Source organism: Volvox carteri (assembly GCF_000143455.1).
Source record: "Volvox carteri f. nagariensis unplaced genomic scaffold VOLCAscaffold_23, whole genome shotgun sequence".
NCBI lineage: Eukaryota > Viridiplantae > Chlorophyta > Chlorophyceae > Chlamydomonadales > Volvocaceae > Volvox > Volvox carteri.
In genome coordinates, this window is record NW_003307566.1 from 459333 (window position 1) to 484123 (window position 24791).

Sequence of the window (24791 nt, forward strand, 5' to 3'; positions counted from 1 at the left end):
AAAGCAAGAGCAGGACGAGCAATACATACGAATAGACGGATTCATTTGAGCCCTTGGTGGTGGCACACCTTATACACGAGACATCGCACAGAAGACACGTTTTAGGCCATGCCCGCAAATATATATATATATATATATTGGACAGGAATGTCATCTTGATTTCTTCTCATCAAACAAAGAAAATAACAACAACTAAACTGCGGACACATAATTACACATTATGGCGACGATGCATTACCTCAAAAGATAAGGGATGGATGTTTTGGTCACACGCGGCTTCCAAATCGCTCCAGCCTCTTTGCTCGTTTCGTTCTTTTACGATATATGCATGCAGCATATATCATGCATGCCTCACCGTCCCAGCGCCTAACAGCTGCCGGCCGGCTCTTGAGTAGCTGCAACGCCCCATCTTCACATCACAGGATGAACCAGGAACTCACTCACGTTCCGCCATCATACATCCATCACCATGCCGCCGCACAGTCGCCCGTCCATCACATTGCCAGCTGATGGCTCCATTAAGCGGATGAACCCGCCTCCTCTGCCCCTCCTCGCCGCGCACCCGCCGCAACTGCGACCGAGGGCAACCGGGTCACACCGATCTGGCCCAACTCCCCTGGTGCTCAAAACCCACCCAAACCCTCACTTCCTCCTCACTCCGTTAGGGACTCGGCATACACGCTGATGGGAACCAGAGCTCGCTCCGGAGGTACCATCCAGCCGCCCCGAGCCCGCTGCTGCTCCAGCCAGTCCCAACGAGCCCGCTGGGACCGCTTACGGCGACCCACCTAGGAGACGAGGAGAGACCCCGGCATGTCGACATGTAGGCATAGAGGGAGGGAAGGAGGGAGTGTGAGAATAAGACACCAAGGAATTTTACACACCGAGTCGGCCGGGAATGTAAGGGAAAGAAAACAAGGAAGGGAAGAAAGGAACGACGCAACAAACTGGAGTCAAGCCGAGCACGGGCGAGATGATGATGATGATGATATCATGCGGCACATTCCTGAGTGTGTGCGCTGCTTCAGGTATGGCCCATTGGAAGCACCACCACCTGTCTGCCTTAAAAGAGGCGCCTCTGCAAGCAATCACTAGGTCACCCCGGTATCAGGAAGCCACGGAGCCAGGGATCATACAAGTTGCGCACCTGCTTGAGTTCCTCCGTGTCCTGGCCAGTGGACACCACCTGGTTCATGCCCGCGAAGGCGGTCTCGAAGGCGCTGGTGAACTGCGCAAAGAACCCCAGGTGCTGCTTGGCCAGCTCCTGCGCAGCGCGTCTGAGTTGGCGGAAAAGGAAAATGAATACAACTCAGTATTAGTAACGGCAGGACCAACAGAGGATTGATTGGGGATACCAAAACGAGCGATGCAAATAACAGGGCGGTTGATACGACGGTGACATGGCTCAAATGTGGCGGTGGAAAGGAGTGGAGTGGCAGGTTCGCAGCAGGGCTAGTAGCAGGAGCAGCAGCAAGACCAAGCTAGCGGGTTGAAGAAGCCTCCTTAGATCACTAGACCTGCAGCACGACCTCATGCTGCAGCCTCGAAACTCGTACACCAGCAAAACACGACAAAATAGTATCGCGACCAGCTTTTATTTGCTAACCTACCTGCAATCCACCGCAAGGACACCGCAAGCTTTCTTTGTCGATTTTAGTATGTTTATTTCATCGCTTGCTCGTAACCTTCGCACCTTCAAAAACCCAATCCTTTCTGGGACGCGTCCCTCCCCTCCAAAAAATAAGCACTGAAATCGTACCCGGCACATGCACGCACCTGCGCGCCTCCTCCTGCTGCGGACTGTAATACTTGTTTGCTCGTGCACGCGCCTCCTCCTTCCGGCGGCGCTCCTTCAGGAAAGACGCCGTCGCCGCAAACACGTCCAACTGTGCCCCCTGCCCGGCCATCATCACCCCCACATTCACCCTGCAGAGAGTGCACCAGCGCGCACCGGAGGGGGCGTTGACAAGCCGTTCGGCAGGACTGCCGACCAACCCCACAGTGTCCTTGATGATACAAGTTACAGGTCCCACACGCGCGAGGGGTTTCCGAAAAAGCCGGGGGCCCATGGACGGTACATTGGCATTGATGCGGGTACGTGGGAGACCGACAATCTTCAAACGGAGGACTCCCAAGCGGAATAATTCCGTTCCGTCCGGTTTGCGATCTACCTGCGGGCAAGGTCTTCGTTCCCCTGAGTCTACCCTTCGCCTGCGCCAGTCACCGGTCTCACTACCACTTGGCCCAGAATAATGTAGCCCCTTGGCTCTTACCGGGTGGTCATCCTGTGCTGCATCACAAACTCGAGCGCTGGAAGATCCGCCCGATCCACCCAATGGATGCAGCTCACCGGGCAGCCGTCTGTGGGTTATGGGGAGACGAGTGGGAAGGAAGAGGATAGGTGGGTGTGCAGCCCAGGTCGGTGAGTGCGTGCTGCTGGAAAAAAACTGGACACGCACACGCTGGGCAGGGGGCGCGAGCGCGTGCCGAGGCGTACAACTTAAAACAACCCTACCTAAAAGACATTATGCATGTACAGCAGCTGCCATGTAGGATCTCCAAACCAGCTTAATGACACGAATTAGATATGCTCTCCGCCTCGGGCAATCACGCGCCATGGAGGCGGCTGATGAAGGAAGCCCCACGGGGGGGCAATGTTTACCTGAAGCAACACTGGTGGGACCCTCCAGATCGCTTACCGCCCCATCTCAGATACACACATTGCGTCACATTGCGTCTTCTCAGAGGGGAACCTCACCTCAGAAGATCAGTCGGAACCCCATTGCCTAGAGGGGCCCAGTCCGTCCCTCCGTGTTCTGTCCCCTCCATGTTCCCTTTCCGTCCCCGTCAGGCAGACGGGAGGAATCCCCTTTCAACGCGCTGTAATGATGACTCACCGATCGCCGCCTGCAGGTTATCCTCCGTATCGAGCCACTGCGCGAACACCCGCGACCGGCCATGCTCCTGCTCGATACGGAACGTGGCTGGCGCGCACCAGACGCACTGCTTGCAGCCAATGCACGTGAACTCGTCCTGGGCGGGCATGTTGTACGTACGTGTGTTGTTGTAATCATCTTCAGAGCCGCGATATAGGGAAATACCGATGGAGGTTACATGAACAACCTTCGTATGTTCCGCCATGTTACAGCTTTTTGAGCCGCGTACATATGAGTGAATGTTGTAATAGGATGGGGAGAAGGTGGAAAACGTAGGGTGGGGTAGACACCAAATACTTAAGTAGCAAGTCCTTAAGACAGTCACATTCACCCTTCGAGCCGCTGGGTGTGGAGGGCAGGAAAATGTTTATCGGAAGTCCCGTGCGCTTTGTTTGGCAGCATGGGAAGAGGGGACTGTCAACAAGCAAAGAGAGAGGTCGGTATAACACATGAAACGGTGGACCTCGCGAGAGCCCCCGATGTCCATTCTTCCAGACTGCTCGAGGGAGGCCATGCTGCACAGGCCAGGACCGCCAGGCCCTGCCGCACCCCTTACGACCACCGGTCCTTACCGCCAGGCCCTGCCGCACCCCTCACGACCACCGGTCCTTACCGCCAGGCCCTGCCGCACCCCTCACGACCACCGGTCCTTACCGCCAGGCCCTGCCGCACCCCTCACGACCACCGGTCCTTACCGCCAGGCCCTGCCGCACCCCTCACGACCACCGGTCCTTACCGCCAGGCCCTGCCGCACCCCTCACGACCACCGGTCCTTACCGCCAGGCCCTGCCGCACCCCTCACGACCACCGGTCCTTACCGCCAGGCCCTGCCGCACCCCTCACGACCACCGGTCCTTACCGCCAGGCCCTGCCGTGCGATCCTGTGCGGTCCTAACCCCACCACTCTTTGCGCACCCCGCACCAAGCTCGACAGGTCTCTGCGCTACCTTGATCTCCCGCTGCCTGCCACACCCTCCGAGTTCCCCTTGAGCACGCGGGATAAACCGTGGCGCCATGGAGGCGCCGGCGTGGTAAGAGCGGATGTAGCACCAAGCCTCGAGCGCACGTGAGGGTGATCCTTTCAGGTGCTTCAGTGCCTCAAAAAACCCATGGGTGCATGTCTCCAACTTCATTCCCTAAAGAGCTCAGAAGCTTGCTCTTCGAAACACACACGCACAGCGCGAGTGGCACTTGTCCCGGCAGCCCCGTTAAGGTTAGAACACATTCCTTACCACGAACACCGCCCGCCGTTCAGCCGGGTCCTCGTTCTTCGCCTGTTAACACCGACATGACAAGTGCCGAGTGGCAAAGCGCAAACTTGAGATATGTTTAGACAGCAAAGAAGGCGGAGGCGTGAGGTGGCGACGTGGTGGCGTTCCAAAGGGCTGGCAGGAAGTGGCGCATGGGGGATGAGACTGGATGACCTAGCTGGCAAAGCCTGAGGCCCGCAACGCGTTGCCTTCGGCAGTAGGCAATACCAGAATGCACCCACGTGTGTGTTGTACTTTTGAAAGCCTCCTCCTAGTGAGCTTGCATATGACGATGCACAGCGACGGCTGTTCATCAAGAGTCGATATGTTCATCATACCTAACATCGTGGCATGTATGTGCACGAACACGTATGAACAGTAACGCACCATGGCGGGCTTCACCGTTGGCATCCAGCGGCTCAATGCTTGCCCTGCAACAATGTTACGACACGGATAGCGTTAGGGCAACTTTGGGAGTGCCCCTGACATGCGTGCCTACTGCTGGGAACGATGTTGTGCGACCACCTCCGACACGTACCCGTGTACTTGTCATCTTCGTCCAGCAACGCTTGCTCCAATTTAGCATTGTACTTCTGGCGCTGCTCTGGATCTGACAGGACCTGGTATGCCTGCGTAGCTCAGTGGCGTAGACGCGGCCGTCGTCATGAGAACCCTAGAAACGAGCCCAACCAACTGTCCGCCCGACTCCGCCAATATGCTTTTTATGATATTCGCACCTCAACTAGAAACTTTCCGCACCTCGTTAAGTAAAATGCATATGTTGTGCCCCCGGTCACCCAGGTAATCGGGGTGGCACTCCTTTGCCAGGCTCCGGTATGCTTTTTTAATCTCCTCGGCAGGCGCGTCGTCATCAACACTGTGCAGCCGCGAAAGAGCAGGTAAAAAGTAAGTGCGCTGGGCTGAACAGGGCCAAACATCGACAGAGAAAGGTAGAGAGGCAGCCTCAGAACTCTCACCCGAGAACCTCATAGTAGTCTACGATACCGTTCGCTAGGACATAGTTATTAGTCTCAGTTGCTGTAGCAGCGCAAGTGACCCGCCGCGCACGCGCTCCAACGCCTGAGCACACGCGCCACGCCAAGACATAGTAAGCACTACCCGGAAGCGCAATGATTACAGCAAGACGTCGTATGGCGTACCCGGTACACATGGAAACGTGGGCTGGCAACGACGCGAGCAACTAGCGGGAGTAGAGTTGCGTAACAGTGCCGCAGACAGCGCCATAGCGACTGGTGATCGCGCACAGATGTAGATCGCAACAACTTGTAATTATTTAACGTCAGAAGCGTCTGCATTGACGAGCCGTGAAACTCTACTCTGCCGTACTCGCGAATTTCGTAACACCGAATCACGCCCGATTAAGTCCAATATTGCCGTGGCTTTCAGAGACGCACATGACGGTCATGCGTGTATGATACAGCTTACAACAGCTCTTAATCGCGTTTTCCCGTTTCCAGCTCTGCTATCTTACTTTCAAGTGGAACGAGGGCTAGCCATGGCAAATCCGTTGCCTCAACGAGATGTCCTGGGTCTGTTAGATAAGATGGAACAGGCGGTAGCGGACATGTTGCCGCGCCCGAATGATCCTGCCGGCAGTGCACGGGCCTCTGGTGAGGAGCATCATTCCTGCGTGCTGCTGTTTCGGGAGACCATTTTAAAATCATCGCGGATATGCAGAAGCAGTCCGCAACTTTGCGGGAGCTGTTGGAGAGTTGGAGAAGTTCTTCAGGCAGCTTCAGGAGCTTAAGGTAATCCCGCAGGGGCCTGCGGCTGCCCAGGTGCGTGTTCCATTACAGGGTGACTTTAAGGGCATGTTTCAAGGGACATTGTGTTGATTTTTCATGACTTTCGTCAGGCGTCGCACACGCCACACCACGCCACGCCACACACGCCACACCCAAGCCGAGCCCGCGTTTTCTTACGCGATGCGAGCTCAAATTGGCTTATGTGATACGATCACAAATTAGATGCCGGTGACACACGCAGTGAAATGACATGCATCTTGGTTAGCCTGGGCTGGAAGCCGGGATTGTAAGGGAGGAATGAGCCTGTGCAGGCAAGGCATTTTGCCGTACCAAAGCACGTACCCGCATTGTTCCGATTCGGGGGGATTCGTCTGCGCCTACCGCATGTTTTCTTTCGCCGTATGAAGCTTAGCTGATAGGATTTTACCCATGCCCTTCTCCCCAGGCACTTGAAGTCGAAGAATTGCAGGCTGAGATTGAAGAGAAGGTGCGGTTCTATGTGAAGGGTTAATTTCGCCCGTGCCTGGGTTGTCATTACACGAGGGCGCATAAGAATGGCTCCTGGAGTGGCTCCTGCATGCGGCTTTTGCCTTAGCCAAAACAGCTGCTACACATCCTATCGCATTGCAACATACGATACAGCCATGTCCACTTACACACAGGCAAGCGACTTTAATTCAAAGCCACATGCCAACTCTATCGAATTCCTTGCAGGACCGACTCATTGCGCATGCGCGCGCTCAGGTCGCCCGATGGCAGGACATACTGCAGCAGCAGGAGCAGCTTCAAGAGAACACCCTATTTGCAGGAATGGGCGGCTGAGGGGTCGGTCCATACTGGCGTTGAAACGACAGTCCATTTTACACCCATTGTTGAAGCTGCTCGGGAACCGTCATGTGTCACTGGATCGGCTTCAGGCGGAAGTCCAAAATCGATTTGCCCCAGGTTAAATCCCTCGGTGGTGGAGCTGTGAAGCGAAGAGGGGTTCATGTCAGCACAGATCCTTACGACGGCTAATCTAGCAGTAGCAGCGGCCTATCCGAGAAATGCCACCGCCACCACAGCGACACATGCTACGTTGGCGTGGCGCCCTGCACATGCCTTCCACTGCTTAGAGCAGCGACGCAAGTCAGCTGCTTCCGCCCTCATGTTCGACTACAAATTGCCCGTGCAAGCAAATCGCAGGACAGCCTGCGCCAACGCCCCGGCCGGCAAGCTTATCCACATCAGCGATAGCTGCAATGGTGTCACACGCCCGGTGGCGTCTCCCGCATTGGCCGATGTAGCTGCTGCCAGCACCTCCGCACGACCTACAGACCCGGGCCCTATCATGACGACTTTTTCTCGTCGGGGCTTGACGTCTTCCGGACGCTGCCTGGCCAGCAGGCGATTCAAGATGCTGGGTTTGGGGGTTTCCGCCACACGCGAGGCGAGGTAGCCGGCGATTTGCTCTCGCGTCACGTAGGCGGAGAAAAGGACGGCGCGTCGCTCCACAGGGCATATGTCCAGGGGCAGTTGTGCAGCAGCTGGTGTCGAGAACGTGGTTGCGCTTTGGTTGACACTATTAGCACCCTCTTCCGTAGGTACAGTACTCAGTTGGGGGATTTCAGTACTCCCGTCAGTGCTGGAGTGGACGTGCAGCATTACGCAGTAGCAGTCATCGGACCGGGAAAGAATCTGCGGCACGTGGGAGTGGAGGGAAGGCAGTGCACCCATATCTTAAGCTTGCGTGTGGATGTGCAATATACGACGGTGACGCAATAGTTGTCTTCACAGTACACAGTGGTTTATAGAGGCTGGATGTCAGCAAGGCAAGGTTTTCGCGCCATCGAAAGGACATATGATAGCGAGTCACCCGAGCTTGCACTTACCACGTCTTGGAAGGCGTCCTCAAAGTTGTCAACGGCGAAACACACGTCTGGGTAGCACGCCTTCAGAGGCTGACCCGACTTAGCTTCCTCTAGATTTACGTCTGCCGCCATGGGGCTTGCGTAGACGCGGCGCTGCGCCACGACTGTGTTTAGCTGGTCCCGTTGCTGATTGCTGGGGTTGTAGTGACCCGAGGTTGCGTGGCCCTGCGCTACAGCAGCAAGGGTTTCCTGCCTGCAGACGAAGCGAGGCAAGCAACCTCCCCTTAGCCACCGCAATGAAGCAGAGGAATAGCATTGTGGCGTGCACACGCAGACAATTGTTGCAGTCCTTGCCTCCAGCGTGCGTTAACGGCTTAAGAGTGCAGCAACCCAGACCCCAAAGGGTACACGACCCGAAGAACGCCACCCAGCAACCTGCTGCTGAAGCATCTTGTTTTGAAACCCGCTTCCCCACCTGCATTGGACCACAGTCAGTATGTACTTTGCTTGTACGACCAGGTTTAACTGCAAGCTTAAGGCCCAGTCCACCGACGTGAAAGCGGAGCCGCCAAGCCGTAGTTCCGGTGCCAGCTCCGATGAGGTATTGCGTCGTAATGTTACTGGGGGAGTGCCAGGGCCAAGTACGTTCGTGGCGGTGACGAACCACAGCATGTCATCCTGGTGTTCCAGAAGGGCATGACGAGACCCAGGAGCTGCAAGAAACTGGCGGGTGAAGCAGTGTGGCACTGTCAAGGCAGTAAGACGTGGGCATTAGGGTTTATAGGAGATATCATCCCCATGCGGGAATCGCAACAACCGAGAGGACTTGGTTTATCCTGGACAGAGGAGCGCGTGCGGGGAGATGCAAACGACGGACTCGTGCACACTTGCAAAGTACATGGGTAACGTATGTCTTTAAATGTAGGTGTTGGAAATGACCGACACTCATATACCAGTGAATGGTAGCCACAGTAATAGGACCCAACGGGGGTCCGGCGCTTTGCTGGTCTTAACAGGTTATGAGCCCCGAATGGCGCATTGCGCTGCCGAGAGGTCGCCGGATCGATACCCACTGGCTGTTGCCCAGAGAATGGGAGACCGGGATGAGGCACGGGAAGGCCCGTAGCGAGAGAGTGTCGCTCACGGGGGGGTGTTGGAAATGACCGACACTCATATACCAGTGAATGGTAGCCACAGTAATAGGACCCAACGGGGGTCCGGCGCTTTGCTGGTCTTAACAGTAGGCATACCTACAGTACATTTACGTTCACTCACCAAGAATGAAAACTCACCAAGAATGAAAACGCCTCGCACCATTGCTGCTGCGTCCAGGTTTCGCCAGGAGGCGCTTGCTGCAATTGACGCAAGGCCTCCCGGAGAATACTGCCGCTATCGTTTCCCCTCATCTCTCAAAGAAGTCGCGACCATAATAGTTGTGCTGTTGGCTACCCTTTCGTAGGGCTGCGTCAGGTCGATTCTGAGCTTGGGACTCCTATTATAGCTTCCATACATGTTATCATGCTGCTTATGGCGCACACCTTTCAATGTGTAATCGTTACTCTTCTGGTTTTGCTTGCTGACACATGCGGAGTACGAAATCCAAATTCCAAACCTGAACCGTTTTAACCGTCCTCTGTCACCGTCACTAAAGCAATGCAAGTTGGCTAGGTGAGATAAAATTTACATTTCTATGTTGTTTTTAAACGCCATGATTCATCACGCGCATGCTCAGTCGCTTCAACATAGCTCTAATGTACTTGCAGAATGACGAGCTCGGACATTTTCAGGAATTGCCCTGCACAGGTACAACATGGCGACAGCTCGCGAACGTGTCCAGGTAGTTCTGCAGCTCCTTGAATTCGTTGAGCAGGGCGTCCATCCCTCATCGTTCCGCTGCCTGTGCTCTCGCAGTCGCTCGACGCTCGCCTCCGCGAGCTTGAGGAACGCTTCAGCAACGGTTTCCAAGTCCCGCAGGTATTGCCACCTCTTCCGGAGATTAACTCGACGAGCGCTGCCGAGCAGCCCAGCGATGTCGCCGGCTCCCGTGGGGACTTATCTTCGTTGCCAAGGAATCCGCTGCGCGCAGTGCCTGTCCCGAGCGTTACCACGGGACAAACACCTTCCCTTGAGAGCATATCCCTTCGTAGCGCTAATCCAGCTGGACAGCCAAGGCCCAATGCTGCATCAGTGGCGCAAGCGCTCGGTGCCGGAAGTACGGCCAACCGCCGGCCAGTCATGCATCTCGCGGCTTCCTCCACCCAAAATACCTCGGCCCCAGCCGTCGGCGGTCGTGCAGGTGCTGCAAGGGCTGTAGACAGCGCAGCGCCGCCACCGCCAGCACACCTCGGCGGCGTAGAGCCAGCAGCGTCCCCAGCACATCATGGCGCTGCTGAAGCTCGAGCACGGCCACCACTGCCTCCTGCAGCTCGGCCCAATACATTTGCTGGTGCGCATCGGGGACGGGTTCCCTTGCTGCGCCTCGCTGAGAAAGGGCCGATAACAGCCAATATGGCCACCTTTGCACCAGCACCTCGTCATGACCTCGTTGACCTTCAGATGCCACATGAAGTGAAGTTATCCAGTACTGACACTGGGCCTTTAATGGTCCACCAATATAGTATTAAACTCTTGGCATGGTTATGTCCAGGTCCAGAAAAAGCATGAAGCCCCTTGGGTCGTGAATGATGACAAGCGGCCACACCTCATGTGCCTATACAAGGAATCACGATCCAGCCCCGCGCCTACCTGGAGTTGTTCAGCATTCACATTTCGACTCTCCCCTTTCCGCCCGTCGTCAACGATACAGAGGTACCGCTTCGGCTGTACCGTCAGGGGTTACCGCACAGGGACCTCGGCCCGCCGCAGAGCGTGTGGGAAGCCGACAAGAACGCGGCAGTAGTAGCCCTCGCTGACCGCGTCCAAGAGCTTGAACATCAGCTGCAACAACAACAACAGCAGCTGCAGCGGGAAGCTCCGTCCGACCCAGATCAGGTTTCGTCTGATGTGGCCGTGGCAGAAGTCATGCCACCGCCGCCCGTAGACCTTTTGCCCATGCCGCGAACCGTGCTGGGCAACACCAGCCATGCCCATCAAGCTGCGTATGACGGGATGCACGCGGGTGGCGCAGAGCCCATGCCCGTCCTATACTACCCATCACTGCCACGGCGTCAGCCGGCGACCCCGGAGGCAGCGTTGGTGCAATTACAGGCGGCTCAGGGGCTGCGAGGCCAGGCGAGGGCGCTGGCTGCATCTGTGACGGCATCTGCAGCCGCGACCGTGCCATCCGTGATGATGCGCAAACGGCGAAACGAGAACGCAGAGCCGCAGGTTACGGACGACGACAGCAGACGAGGCGGTGCTGCGGATATTGGTGCAGCAGAAGGCGCAGCAACTGGTACCAGTAGTGTGGGTGTTTCGGCCCCACTGGGTCACACCAGCGCGCCCGCCAGGGCCGCGGCAGCGGTGCACGCGGCGGCGTTGCGGGAGGCTCGGCCGCTGCAGCCGGCGGGTCCCTACCCCATGGTGGCGGCGGCACTGGCCGTGGGCACGCCGGGCACGGGCGGCAGCACTTGGGAGCAGGGCAAGATGCGTGCGTTGCTGTCGCTGGAGCAGCAGCGGGATGCGCTGCACGCACAGGTACACGGTGCATCGACATGTCACTATCGGGCATGATGCACACAATCCCGTCTGTGACTGCGGCCAGCAGGAGCCGCTGCGATGAGTCGGCAGAACAAGGACAACACGGGTGCAGGATACCGTTCCAAAACCCTTGGTCACCGCATTGAGCAGACGGCCGTGCCATGCGGCTCCGGTTCCACTTCTTCTCCTCACGTTCTCTGCATGGTACCCATCCAATCCCTCGCGCCCTGTCTCACACGTGCCGCCTCGCAGATAGAGGAGTTCCGGGGGCAGGAGGACCGGCACAGGCGCGAGCTTGCAGAGCTGCAGGAGAAGCATCGGCGGGACCTTCAGGACGCGGCGGTGCGTGACAGGATGTGGTTGATGTTGCTTGACGGATGAAGCGTGGTGCCCGTGGATTCGGATTTTGGTTGGGGTCGCTGCCTTATATGGCCTGGAGCTGAGCGGCCACAGCACGTCTCCGCCACGTTTGGCCGAACACACTTCACCCATGTAAGCGTGGAGCAATCTGCCATTACGTGCACAACGTTTTGGGGGGCATGTCCTGCCGGATTCCCTGCCTGCCTGCTTTTTGCCGCAGGGCTTGACGGGGCGTAAGCTGGACAGGCTGATGCGCTCAGCCTGGGTGGCCTACTCGAAAAGGCTGCTAGCGCTGAGGATCAGCCGGGCGTTGCACGTCTGGCGCCGCATTGCCACACGCAACAGGCGGCTCGTCTGGGCGGCAGCGGTTTGGCGGCAGAGGGAGCTGGGCGCGGTCTTCACGGAGTGGCACCTGCTGTACCTCACGAACAGGTATGTGCAATCTGGATGCGACGATGGCGATGGTACAGTGGTGGCCCCGAAACCAACCAAGTTGGGCGCATTGGCAGCCTCGAAAAGAATGACATGGCTTGTATTTTGCGCGATTATGCTGCGTGCGATTATGCTGCCGTACGCGGATTACGGAAGCCGACACCCGGATATGGATTCCACCGATTCATCTGATGACGATGATGGCTACGCCACTCGGGGTACCTTGTGTCGTGCCTGTTACAGGCACGAGCGGCAGGCGCGCCGGCGGGCATTGTCCCGCTATAACAGGACTGTGCTGTTGGCGTGGGCGGCCGCATCGCAAGAATGTCGACGGCTGCGCCGCCTGGAGCACCGTGCGACGCAGGTGCGCTGCCGCTGGCTTCTGGCGGCATGGGCGCAGCGCGCCAAGGAGCTGCGGGACAAGGGAGTGCGTCACCATAGAGCCAAGGCGCACCGGTTGACGGTGCTTCTGCGCAATGGCTGGCAGGGCCTGGCGGCGGCGCTACGAAAGAGCCGGGAGGCGGAGGCAGCATTGCGCCAGCGTCTGGCCAGAGTGGCGTTGGTGACGGCATTTAAGGTGCTCACACACGTGCTCTTGTTGGGGGGGAAGAGGGAGCAGGGGTAAAGAGAAACGGACGGCGGCTCGCTCCACCTGCGCACTTCCGATTGTCCTCCCTGTCAATAGCATGACGAAATTCAAACGAACCACCTCCTGTCTTTGCTTTGCCTGCCGCAGTCGTGCGCATGTGCTTTCTGACGATCCTTAGGCTGCCGTAAAGGCTGAGACGCACTGGCTGGGTGGCTGGGTGGAAAGCGATGACCTTTCCAGAGCACAGATTCATGGCATTCTTCCATCGTCCTTCCATCGTTGTTCCGCAGACCTGGGCTGCACAGACGCGGCTGGGACGGCGGCTAGACGCACTGCACCGTCGGGCCGTGCTGCACGTTGCGATGCGCTGCTGGGCGGCACTGACAGCGCGCATGTCCATCCGGCGCCGGAAGCTCGCCGCTCTGCAAAGCACATGGCGCCGACGGCGGCAGACAGCCCTGCTGGCGGCATGGGCGTCCGCCGCCCGCCGCCTGGCGCTGCTGAGCGTCGCAGGCCGCGCACTGGAGGCGGCAGTCAGGTGGGCAGACGGCTCAGCTCTTAAATGCAGATGCAGTGCGAGCTGTCTGGCTGTACCATGCCCATCCAGCGATCGCCTGTATTAACACACACACATATGTGCGTCCCTTATTCGCGCACTACAGCAGCATACAGCCGGGGTGGGGAGTCAGCCCTAAGGATTTTTTTCCCTAAAGATCATATATGTATCCCTTTTCACATAGGCGTCCACGACTTGCCGTCCTTGCCCCTCTCCTTGGCAGACACGACGCCATGGACCACGCACTGACCGTCCTGCGCCTGGCGCCAAGGGAGCGCGCCTGGGGCCGCCGCCGAGGCGTGCAGGCGTTCCGCGCATGGTGCGGCCTGACTCGGCGTGTCGTCCGCAACCGGCGGATCGTAGCGGCCAGGTGGCTGGCGCGCAACCGGGCCTCGCTGGCTGCGGCGTTCGATGCGTGGCGGGTGCTGGGCAAAGCGCGATCTGTGAGGCTTCATTTGAGGGAGGTACACCGACTGCAGGTAACAGTATACGCATTATAAAGGCGCTGCAATAACTCGAACGAGTCCTTCTTATCCGTGTCTGGGGCCTTTCCATCAGGCCAGTGCCGCCGCCTCACTACTGATTCCGTGGTGTGCGTGTTGCCGACACCACTGGCGTGAACAAACACATCTTGCCATGCGCTTCAGCCTGAGACTCTTTCCCAAGGATTTGTGTTCCCGCGTTCGGCCGCCGCAGGAACTTGAGCCCATGTACGAACACCAAATGGAGCTCGTACGGCAAGATCGAGCGGCCGTACAGGGCCATGTGCGTGCCGTCATGGCCGAGCTCAACTTGCTGCGAGGGGAGCTCCTGCGTGGGTTTGTCATGTGGTCAGAAAAAGGCCTGTTGGGCGCACCGCTACGCTGGCGATCCCTGCCGCCAGACCCGGGGCAGTGGCTGCCGCCGCCGCGGTACCGCCACAGCACTTTCTGCTTGCGAGCGCTGCAGCTGCCGCACGCACCGCCGCCGGGCGCCGCCACGCAGCCTCTGCCGGTCCACAGCACCATGCGCGCAACTCTCGCAGGCAGCGCTGGCACTGGCCCGGGTGTAAGAACGGGACCGGACAGTACCTTGGGTTCTGGTACGGGGCGGGGAGTGCATCTGGGAACGGCGCCACTGCAGCTCACAGGCACAGTACTGGTGCAAGGCCACCACGCGGAGGTGGAGGCAGTGATCCCGGACGTGGCGGGCGTAGTGGTGGTGTTTGGCGGTGTCAACGAGGGCGAGTGGTTTCGAGACTTGCACGTCCTGGAGGTCTCATACGCAGGTACAGCAAAGTGCTGCTGGTATTTGTCGTCTCCTCGCCGTTTTGGCGTCGTCATTTTGCCGTCCTGGGGAGGACCGGAGGTTGCGGCATGCAGAGACACGTTAGGCCATCATGATGGCGAGCGCCGCGGTGCGCCTTGTGGGCATATGGATGGCGGCTAGTGTGCAAAGGCATGCAGAATAATGGATACTATCCTCTGTGATGACCTTGCATTGGAGACAGTGCATCATTCGCCCCCGTCGCTGCGGCAACGAGAGTTTGCGCGCCACTCTGGCTACCCCAGCCACCTTGGCCCTGCAAGTCCGTCTCATGTGTGACAACAGTTGCCCACCCCCCCACCCCCCCAGCCCCCTTCACTCGTTTGTGGTTCGTCTTTCCCCCCCAGGCCCCAGCTGCCGTGCAATTTCTTATCGTCTGGATCTGTTATTTAACCTACCCTTCCGGTGCTTCTAGTCGTCATGGCCACGTCTTCTCCTCGTCCCCTTCCCCCAGAGGGCGGCAGCGCCACTTTCCGCTGGCACGAAGTGGAAGTAGCGCTGGAGGTGGAGCCTGTTGGAGGCAGGGAGGCCGGTACGCTGGAAGACATCAGGCCGGCGGGTGCAACTACCACTGGCGGTGCGGAAGGAAGCCTCGGACAGCACAGCGGCAAGCTGCCGCTGCCCACGCGTCGCGATCATGCAGCGTGTGTCACCAGCCCTAACCAGTTTGTGGTAGTTGGCGGCTTTGACGGCACCTCCGAGGTCATGGACATCAACGCCATCACCGTACGCGCGGCCGGTAGGTGCCTACAGGGTACCGGCTTAGCTCACACGAGTAAGGGTAGTAGTAGCGCGGCGTGGCTGCACCTTGCACAGCAGTGCGCAGCAAGTCATGACCTGCCCAAGCACAGCAGTGTACAAGTGGCTGGCGCTGCATCCTGGCGCGCTGCACCGCTGCACCGCTGCACTGCTGCGGCGTTGCTGCGTTGCAGCTTTCCCAAGCACACCCACTCACCCTGAAACATTAAAAAAAACTCCCGATAAGGCGCTGAACGTCTTTGCAGCTCTTCCGCTCGTATCATGCCATCGCCATCATGATCTCGAAACCCAACCTTAATAACCGAGCCACTGGCCCCACCACGCCCAACCCCGTACGGCCCAAATGTAACCCTCTGCAGAAGGCAGCGTGGGCTGGGCTGCGACGGTGCGCACAGTGGTACCACGCAACCGGATACCTCCAGGCCGTTCACACCACACAGTCACGGCCCATGAGTCCGGCAGGTCGCTGTATGTGTTCGGCGGCTACGCTAGCTCACGGGGCACATTGGGGGAGATCTGGGTGTTTCATCTGGACCATCTAGAGTGGTGGCAACCCAACACGACAGGTATGGCGCGGAATGCAAGGCATTCGTCGGTGTTGCATGCCGGAGAATCCTTTGCGGCTGGATGGGGCATGCTGGATTACCAGCTCCGCTTTGAACTACCACTACCAACTTCGTGGCATTATGGCATCATAAGGATGTTATGCCTTGTATGCGTTGTAACAGAGGAGGCTTACCTTGCGGCTGGATGCTGCGGAGTAACTTAGGATTGCATCACTTTCACCTTTCCGGGCCGGGCGGTCTACCGCAATGCCAACCCTGAAACACTTCACACATGCACCCCTACAGGCGACCAGCCGGGCCCCAGGCGCAACCACGTGGCGGCCTTGGTCAACGGGAAGCTATACGTGCACGGCGGCTACAACGGAACGGAGTGCCTGAGCGACACGTGGATGCTGGACCCTCAGACCTGGCACTGGGAGCGGCTGCGGACATCGGTAAGAGCTAACTGCTGCCTGCGACTGAGCAAGGCGCTGCACGCACTGGAGGACGTTTCGTCCTGGCGCCAACCGCTACAGCTCTCTGCTGTCAATGTACAGCCCCATGTACCGCCCATTTTGTGCAGGCCCCAGAACCAGGGCACGCGCCTAGCTAGGGCTGGATTGTTGCCCTAGACGTACCCTGGATCGCTTCCTGTTCACTGGACAGCTTTCTCTCCCATTCCGTTGCGGCATGCCGGACATGTGCAGGGCTCTGCACCCAGTCCTCGCCGGGGTCATGCAGCGGAGGTCGTGGACGACCGCTACCTGGTGGTGCACGGCGGCTATGATGGCTCTGGCGACCTGGCGGACGGGGCGGTGCTGGATACCGCTACGGGCGCCTGGCGGGACCTGGCTGCGGCGGGTGAGTGGTTGTGTCACCTTGGGTTGTGTTGGCTACCAATGAGTTGATGAGCTGGCTACATCTGAGCGGGGTGGGTGGGCAGGTGGATGATAATGCGGTGCCGATGGCGAGCCCTGCACCATATCTGTTGCCCCAAGGCTGTCAAGTCTGGATGCGAAGCGACCGGGCCACACCAATGCCGTTTTCGTTGATGGCCCCGACTTCATTTTGAACATGCAAATGTAGATGGTTCCGGCAGAAAGGCTGAAGGGTGTTTGACGGCTTGGACTTACGTCTGTTGTATAATCAAATGGATCGCTCGTCTTGCTGCCAGGCGGCCCTCAGGACATGCCCACTGCCCGGGCGTACCACACGTTGACGCTGGTGGGCCACGTGATGGTGGCACTGGGCGGCAGCGGGCCCATGGGTCCTTTGCTGGACATGCACTTGCTGGAAAGCCCCCCACTGGTGGCTGGCCTGGCGCAGCAGTACCGGCTGATGGCTACCGCCGCGCAGCTAAGCGCCACACAGGCGGGTATGGCGGACATGGAGGCGGCGCTGGCGGTGACCCGCCATCGGGCGGAGCTGGCGGAGCACCAGCTGCAGGTAGGATGGCCCCCGGAAGAAGGTGCACGTGCCGGCCGAGAGAATGGGCGACGAGGGGCAGGAATGCGGTCCTACAAAAGGGCGGCAGAGCAGTTTACCACTCGCAACTCCTTCATATCGCAATCCTAAGAAATCCGCGATTGGGTTCGATATCTAGACTCCAAATCTTGCCTAAGCCAAGGCTCCCTATGCCTTGTGGACACCCTCGCGCCGTGTAGTGTTCCGTGGTTGGAACCACCTCGTGCCACTGTGACCGCTGCCCGGCCGTATGCAGATGCTGCGTGAGGGCTCCTCGGAACTGGTGACCCGCCACAATGCAGCCCTAGCTGATATTGATCGCCTTAAGGCACGGTTGGCGGCCGAATCGGTGCGTGTGGTCGCGGCGGAGGCAGCTACAGCAGAGGCGCAGCTGGCGCTGGCGACGGCTGAGCGGCGGCTGCGAAGGACGCGCGAAGGCGGAAAGGAGGTAGCGGCAGCTGCGCGGGACATGCACGACACCGTTTGCGATCTTCGTGAGTGTGCAGCACCTCTTTCAGTTAGGCATAGGTCATGCATGATCATCGTGGCTGTGCGCCGTGGCCAAGATCGTCCTTCGGCAAGCGTTGGGAAATGGCGCTTGCCAGCGCAATGGACCTGGCCGGTGCTTCGTGGCCCAACTTCGGGAGTTTGGGAACTGTATGTGATGCTGCGCTACCCGTGGGTTTACGGTGTGTACGCATGCCATCCCTAAGGGCCGTCGCGCGCTTGCACAGTGAATCTCCTACGCAGACCTCTTTTCCGTCAGCAAGCAATCCTGCCTTTCCCGTTAGAAGGTTTCGAGAGGAGGAAAGCTACTTTGCTCTGCACACATATCCCACAGGCGAAGAAGTCGCGCGTTTGCGCAGCCAGCTATTGACCACGATGCAACAGCAGACCCGGGAAACAACGCAAGCGTCTGTGACAGCCGCAGAGCGGCAACTGCTGCAGCAGCAGCTAGCGGGAGCCCAGCAAGAGGCGGCTCTGCTGCGTGGTATGCTGGCGACCGCGGAAACGGAATTCCGCGCTGCATTGGACCGACAGCGAAGCGCCGCGGAGGCGGAGCTGGCGGCGGCGGCAGAGCGCGCAAAGCAGCTGGCGGTAGCCGCGGCCGCAGCGGCCGGTGGCGCAGCGGCGGCAGGTATCCATCCACGTGTCTTCTTTTGGTCTTAAGTCTTGCTCATAAACATGGCCGCAACCACGCTGCTGTGAGACGGTGTGCTTAGGACACCATGTCCTCGGCACCTTGACTGTTCAGGCTTATAGTATAGGCTTAAAGTATAGGAAGTATATTGGCTTACAGTATATAGGACGCGCCCATCAAGCTTGTTTTGCTACGTCCACTTCTTTACTGTTGCGGCCTGAGTCTCTTTCCTCGGCTGCCTTTGGCGTAGGCGCTGCTGCGGACATGGACCTGGTCACGCTGCATCAGCTGGCGACCGCAACTGGCAGGGCGGAGACGGCCGAGCTACGTCTGCATGCCATGGAGCGGGAGCATGGCGGCTTGCAGGTGGGGTGGAGGTGATGGGGTGGGGTGAAAATACACGCAAGAATACCATATCGACCTAGATGCTCTCTCCAACGCTAGATTCCAATGTTCAGACGGACAATTTGTGAGCATGCGATAGGGGAGCTGGGTTATTCAACTGTCTAGTAAGGGGCGTTGGACGACAACTTCGACGAACGAAACGCCCATTTGGGGACACATCTGGCTTTACTTCAAGTCAACTTTTTTCCAGTCCACAAGTCGCTATGGTCGAGTTCCCTAGCGTCAACCCCTTGTCCCGTCCCACACACGTCCCGTGTCCGTCTGCAGGTCGAAATTGCGAACATCAAGCGACAACTGCAGCAGCAGCGCCAGGCCCGCGAGGCTGCCGAGGAGCGCGCCACCGCCGCCATGCAGCACATGCACGCATCTGAGCTGCGCTACCAAATGCAGCTGGAGGATCTGCAGCGCCAGCTTGCTGAGGGGCAGCGAGAGCGTTGGCACCAGGATTTACAGCTGCTGCCACCGCGCAAACGTGCGGCACCGCAAGCAGAGGAACCTCCTCCGGCCGCTATGCAGGCACGATCATCTATGCCAGCACCTTCTCCAAGGCCAGCTGCCGCAGAGGAGATGGCAGATGGTACGCGGAGCAACAGACAATCCGACGTGGGAGGAGGAGATTCCTCGCGGGAAGAGGCAGAGCGTCTGCTGCGCGACGCCAGGCCACCACCGGAAGTGCTGGAAAAGCCCACGCGAAAGTCGGTGATGCTTGCGCGTGCAAGTGCTGTTGTTGACCCCACGGACCCAAGTGCGCATTTCACCGTGCAGCACATAGAGAAGTTGGTTTTGGAGGATCCCGCTCTGGACGTGCTACCTGAGGTTGCTCGATTGTTGCAACTACAGCGGCGCCTGTTGGATCAGGGCTAGGCCTTAAAGCGGGATGGAGTGTGCCGGACTGGATCGGCATGAAGCATATGAGGCCGCCCACAAAGGTAGCGTGTGTTTAGAAATCTCTCATACGTTGTCTTGATGCCGAGCAGGCATACCATTGGTGTGTTAGGTGAGAAACATGGCCGGCTACCGGAGGACACTTCAATGTCCCCTGGGCCAGGCATGCTGTACTGAGAGACGCGTCAGTCGTCCAGTGTGTATCATCGAACACTTTTTCATAAAGCTACGGTTCTAACACCTGATAATGCAGCACGTATTCGGGCAGCGGTGCTGACATGTAACTGTGGCCCTGACGGCCACCGCATTTGCGCGATGGAGACTCCTCTGACAGCGTTGTTGGATAAGGCTTGATCAGGTCTGGGTCTCTGGAGGTTTAGCATTATCCTGAGGTTAAAAGTTCTGGATGCCCGTACTGTGGCCGTACTGAAACACTCTGTCCCGTTGACGAGGAAGCGTAAAGTGATTACTGGTCCTTGAGAAAGGATCACTTTTGGTGGCTTTCAATAACGGCGCTGGTGCTAGGCTAAATCCTGATATTGCTGAATTGGCTCCGATCGCAATGTGTTCACGACCATGGCTTGCGCTTTTGGTATTGTTAGGCATTTTGCTGCAAGCTCACAACGCTCATGCGAAAGACTATTACGAGCTCTTACAGGTGAATAATTAATAGTGCACAGCCTGGAAGACGCCGGAGGCCTGACCAAGCGCTTCCCGCAGGTACCGAAAGGAGCCAGCGACGCGCAACTGAAACGTGCATATAGGAAGCTTGCGCTTCAATATCACCCGGTAAGTAACCTATGGTTGGCACAGTTGCCAAACCTGGCAGACTTTGCAACACGCTCGCGTGGCCCGGCCGGTTTTTCCACAGGACAAAGTCACGGGGACAGAAGAGGAGAAAAAGGCTGCATCTCAGAAGTTTGCGGATATTAACCATGGTAATTCAATTGTAGCACAAGGGCAGGACCCCGTTGTGGAGGGGGAAAGCGTGTCCCAAGGGTCTTGGCTTATCGTTACGTGGCCAGGCAAAGGCCATCAGTGACGGCAATGGCTACGATCTCTTGCGCTTTGTCAGGCCCGAAAGGCACAAGTCCGCAGCATTCCCAGGAGGGAGGGATAACGGACCAAGACGTCGGCCTTAACGGCTCGAGTGATGCAATATAAACTTCCGTGCTCGTGCCCCAACTGCTGCAGCTTATGAGGTGCTTTCGGATAGTGAGAAGCGAAAAATCTACGATCAGTACGGAGAGGACGGACTTAAGCAAGCACAGGCGCGCGAACAGGGTGGTGGGCGATCAGGTCACGACATCTTTGACTTGTGAGTGCAGCGGGTGTGTCAGAAAGGTCGAGACATGCAGAGTCTCTCCACGTGACAGCTTCGCATGTAGAGGGAGAACAAATGTGTTCGGGGTTTGGTCTTGCATCCAACCAGGGGTCCTGCGCCCATGGACGGGAAGCTCTCTTGATTTGGGTCATCATTAAAGGTAGAAAGTCAGCCATGCATGAGCCTTTTGGGCCGTTGAAATTGGTTTCCTGTACTAATTGCAGCTTCTTCGGGGGTGGTGGCTTCGGTGGCGGGCGAGAGGAGGAGGAGGTCCGGAAGGGCCACACTATTTATGTAGATTTGCATGCCACGCTCCGGGACCTCTACGTTGGCCGGGAGCTGCAGGTGGGTGGCGAACGATTGAAGTGTTTCCTTGGGGCACCCGGCAGCTGGGTATGGGGCTGTGGGCGATATTGTCACGTGCCTGTGCTCCGAAGCCCAGCGAAGGGCCTTGTTCTTCAAGGAATGGCGCGAATCCCCAAGGAAGTTCGGACACCTGAGGAACTCTGGGTGTCTTAGGTGTCATGTGTTGCGAGGTTACGGCTGACCCGGAGCGATGGCAGCAGCCGACTACGACCCAGTTCCTGTCCTCCGCCCCTTGGGCATGCTGAAATTGGCCGTATACATGCGATATAGTGGGTATATAAAGCCGTAACCTTCGTTGGCTTAGTGTTCGTGTAGTCTGCATGCTATCTGTATGAAATGTACGACGAGAGCTCCCGCACGTGCTTCCCTTCTTGCACGGTTTATTGAGCGCAGGTGGTTCGGGATAAAGCAGTGATCCGCACCACCACCGGCACCCGCAAGTGCAATTGCAAGACAAAGATCATGACCCGGCAGCTGGGCCCAGGCATGTTCCAGCAGTTCCAGACGCAGGAGTGCGGTACATGTCCTGCGGTGAAGCTAGAACGCGAGCAGGAGCCCATCTCAGTTCATATTGAGCCGGGCATGACCGACGGCCAGGTGGGTGCGTCCGAGGTGCATGCAATATATATGCCAGGGCGGGTGGGCAGGGGCTGCACTTGATGGTAATCGGATAGGGTACAGTCGCGTTTTCGCTATCATGGCATCGTTGCCTAGGTAGCTACCGGTGGTGAAGGAGAGAATCCTGCCTTGCATTTGCGCTGGCATGTGAGCTTGGGCCAGGTAATGCTGGGAAGCGCGGCTGCATTGGGGAGAATGCAAGTCGTGTTGCTGCTGGCAGGCCACGGCCGCCTCTGTACGATGCCACGCCATACAATGTGTCATTACACTGCTGGCGCAAACGGCTGAGGACTGTAGCCCAAACGTTCACACTTACAGCAAAGGCATCATATGCACACCCCTCTGCTTTTCCACGCGCATTTGGTTCACATGCAATGACGTGCGTCAAACTTCGCCGGCACAAATTCGTCAGTGACATCGTCTTTGTTCAGCTTTTTACTCTCCATACATGTTTTGCGATGTTTTTGATACGGACGCAACCAGTCGGCGTTTCAGAGGGTTTAAGGATCCTATTACCTCCTGTGTAAACCTAAGTCGACGACCGTCCTCGCATATAAAGCGCCTCAGCAGTCTTGCCTACGACTTTCCTGAAATGGACTTCTCCTGCCTTCTGCCTAAACTTCCACTCACTTTTACACTCTGTCCGCTCCCACGCCAACAGCAAATAACGTTTTTCGAGGAGGGTGAGCCGCTGGTGGATGGCGAGCCAGGCGACCTGGTGTTTGTGGTGCGCCAGGTCCACGATGCTCGCTTCGAGCGTCGTGGCAATGACCTCCTCCATAATTTCACTATTAGCCTGGTGGACGCGTTGACCGGCTTCAGCCACACACTAGAGCACCTGGACGGCCACAAGGTGACGCTGGCTGCCTCTGGGGTGACGCGCCCCGGCGACTGGCACCAGATCTCGGGCGAGGGCATGCCCATCAACGGCCAGGAGCACAAGCGTGGCGACCTGTGGGTCCAGTACACCGTGTCCTTCCCAGCATCATTGACGGAGGAGCAGAAGGAGACGGTGCGCAACCTATTCAGTTGACCCCCTTCCAGCGACAAACGGACACGATGACACTACCGGGGGCTACTGAGCGAACTACTTGGGCTGTGCGCGCGCTAGTGTAGCGAGCTGATTGGAAATTGGCTGACCCGACGACTGGCTCGAGTGTAGACTGGGGTATGCTGGGGAGGGCTCTGAATGTGTGCGGTTCCACCGTGGGAGTTATGCTTGTACTGCTCCGCTTGTAGGAACTGTGCCCGGCTGACGTTGTAACAGGCAACCTGGTAGTGAGCAGCGTTGAGCAGGGGCCTCTTGGAGGTGCTTTTGGCGCCATCCCATCCGTGTTTGAGAGTCCTCACTGCCGTGTCGACTTCACGAGCTTTGCCACACGGGTGCCAGACTCACTGCCTTGGACAGACACGACGAATGAGATGTCCTTGTGTGTGTCAAGAGGCAACTCACAGACGTTGAACTGAACCGTGTGATTACTTGAGCATCTGACAGATGCGCGTTAATCCGTGCAGCGTGCGCCACCTGACCTGTAATCAGCTCCGCTGAGACCCCAGCATTCCAATAAGCTCTGGGCTTCTATAGACGTGCCTGACGCTTCGGCCCCGAATGAGACAGCTTTCTGTCGGGTGGCCAATTATTGACACCTTTGCATCTGGGTGATGTCAAGGCACTCTGCGCCCAATGAGCTGCAGCAGCACAGTAGCTATCCAACCCACGTCAGCTATCTGCATCCTCGCCAACCGCTTCCTCCGCGACCGGAAGGAGGCCTGTTGCAAGTGCTTGATCTGCCGATGGGATGCTGGCAGACATGCCAGAAAGGCCGACGCTTGTCGCAGGGGAACCGCTGGCACCATGGCCCTCGCTGCCACTGGCAGTAGCTGCGTTAGGATCGCTGCTTTGCTGCAGCCCAGCCCATACCGCAGTGCTCTGTGTCAGCAACTGCTTCGTTGTGTCATCTGCTGTCGAGATCTGCACCTCCACGTCCTCCAGCTGCTGCTCTAGTCTGCCGGCAAGGAAAATGTTGGGGGAGGAATCATATGCAACGGAAGGGGGGCCAGCTCGCAGGCACAGCAGCAAGGATATTTGCCATGGTGCGTCTTACTTGTCGAGCTGCCTTGCGAGGGCAAGGTCGTCCGTTCCTGCGGGTGTGGGTGTAGTTAACCCCAGTCCGCCCAACGCCAGCTGCAACTCTTGCAGCTTGGCACGCTCCTCTGTGAGCTGCCCCCCAGCTGCCGTCTCCATCTGCAAACATTTATGCGTACGTCTGCTGCATGACATCAGTCATCATGAGCCCAAGATGACCCACCGCTTCAAGAGTCGATTGAAGGAACCCGAGAAGAGAACCATCATCAAACAGCCCTTGCTGTTTACTAGGCTTGCCGGGCATTCGGTTTTTAGGATTAGAGCCAGCAATTAAAAGGTAAGCATGCACCAAAAGCAACCGTCGCGTGTCGCCACAAGAGTTTGGCAAATGGATCAACTTCCTCTCTGAAACGTAAGACCGAAAGTGCGACTTATTCAATAGGACATTATTTTTTGCATGTACATGAGGCAAACTGTCGTACATGGAGCGGTGCTGAAATCCTAGGAATCAGGAT

The 24791-nt window shown here is 57.8% G+C and overlaps 4 protein-coding genes across 4 annotated transcripts; 2 read left to right on the forward strand and 2 right to left on the reverse strand.

The window, feature by feature from the left end:
- Nucleotides 1–653: 653 nt before the first annotated feature.
- On the reverse strand, nucleotides 654–5444 carry dnj40 (molecular chaperone; the record flags this gene model as incomplete). Its single annotated transcript, XM_002951365.1, has 11 exons — nucleotides 5347–5444; nucleotides 5164–5266; nucleotides 4946–5063; nucleotides 4725–4815; nucleotides 4574–4617; nucleotides 4169–4210; nucleotides 2898–3033; nucleotides 2274–2361; nucleotides 1777–1926; nucleotides 1148–1277; nucleotides 654–788 (listed from the first exon to the last, which is right to left on the reverse strand). Exons 1-11 carry the CDS (start codon nucleotides 5429–5431, stop codon nucleotides 654–656), a joined length of 1122 nt encoding a protein of 373 aa, XP_002951411.1. The 5' UTR covers nucleotides 5432–5444.
- Nucleotides 5445–5608: 164 nt separating this feature from the next.
- VOLCADRAFT_120963 (uncharacterized protein) lies at nucleotides 5609–7073 on the forward strand. Its single transcript, XM_002951269.1, has 4 exons — nucleotides 5609–5817; nucleotides 5885–5985; nucleotides 6398–6439; nucleotides 6667–7073. The coding sequence occupies exons 1-4, from the start codon at nucleotides 5619–5621 to the stop codon at nucleotides 6772–6774; spliced, it is 450 nt and encodes a 149-aa protein (XP_002951315.1). The 5' UTR covers nucleotides 5609–5618; the 3' UTR covers nucleotides 6775–7073.
- A 34-nt stretch (nucleotides 7074–7107) lies between these two features.
- Nucleotides 7108–9208, reverse strand: VOLCADRAFT_117831 (uncharacterized protein; the record flags this gene model as incomplete). Its single annotated transcript, XM_002951366.1, has 4 exons — nucleotides 7108–7629; nucleotides 7824–8055; nucleotides 8278–8525; nucleotides 9095–9208. The coding sequence occupies 4 exons, from the start codon at nucleotides 9206–9208 to the stop codon at nucleotides 7108–7110; spliced, it is 1116 nt and encodes a 371-aa protein (XP_002951412.1).
- Nucleotides 9209–9612: 404 nt separating this feature from the next.
- On the forward strand, nucleotides 9613–23867 carry VOLCADRAFT_105068 (uncharacterized protein; the record flags this gene model as incomplete). Its single annotated transcript, XM_002951270.1, has 25 exons — nucleotides 9613–9639; nucleotides 9714–10098; nucleotides 10228–10248; nucleotides 10609–11438; nucleotides 11694–11783; nucleotides 12022–12233; nucleotides 12477–12597; nucleotides 12634–12810; nucleotides 13113–13360; nucleotides 13602–13821; nucleotides 14075–14645; nucleotides 15138–15422; nucleotides 15802–16008; nucleotides 16294–16442; nucleotides 16695–16848; nucleotides 17162–17433; nucleotides 17708–17945; nucleotides 18293–18589; nucleotides 18843–18958; nucleotides 19265–19574; nucleotides 21077–21200; nucleotides 21431–21551; nucleotides 21966–22169; nucleotides 22852–23202; nucleotides 23430–23867. The coding sequence occupies 25 exons, from the start codon at nucleotides 9613–9615 to the stop codon at nucleotides 23655–23657; spliced, it is 5958 nt and encodes a 1985-aa protein (XP_002951316.1). The 3' UTR covers nucleotides 23658–23867.
- Nucleotides 23868–24791: the final 924 nt, after the last annotated feature.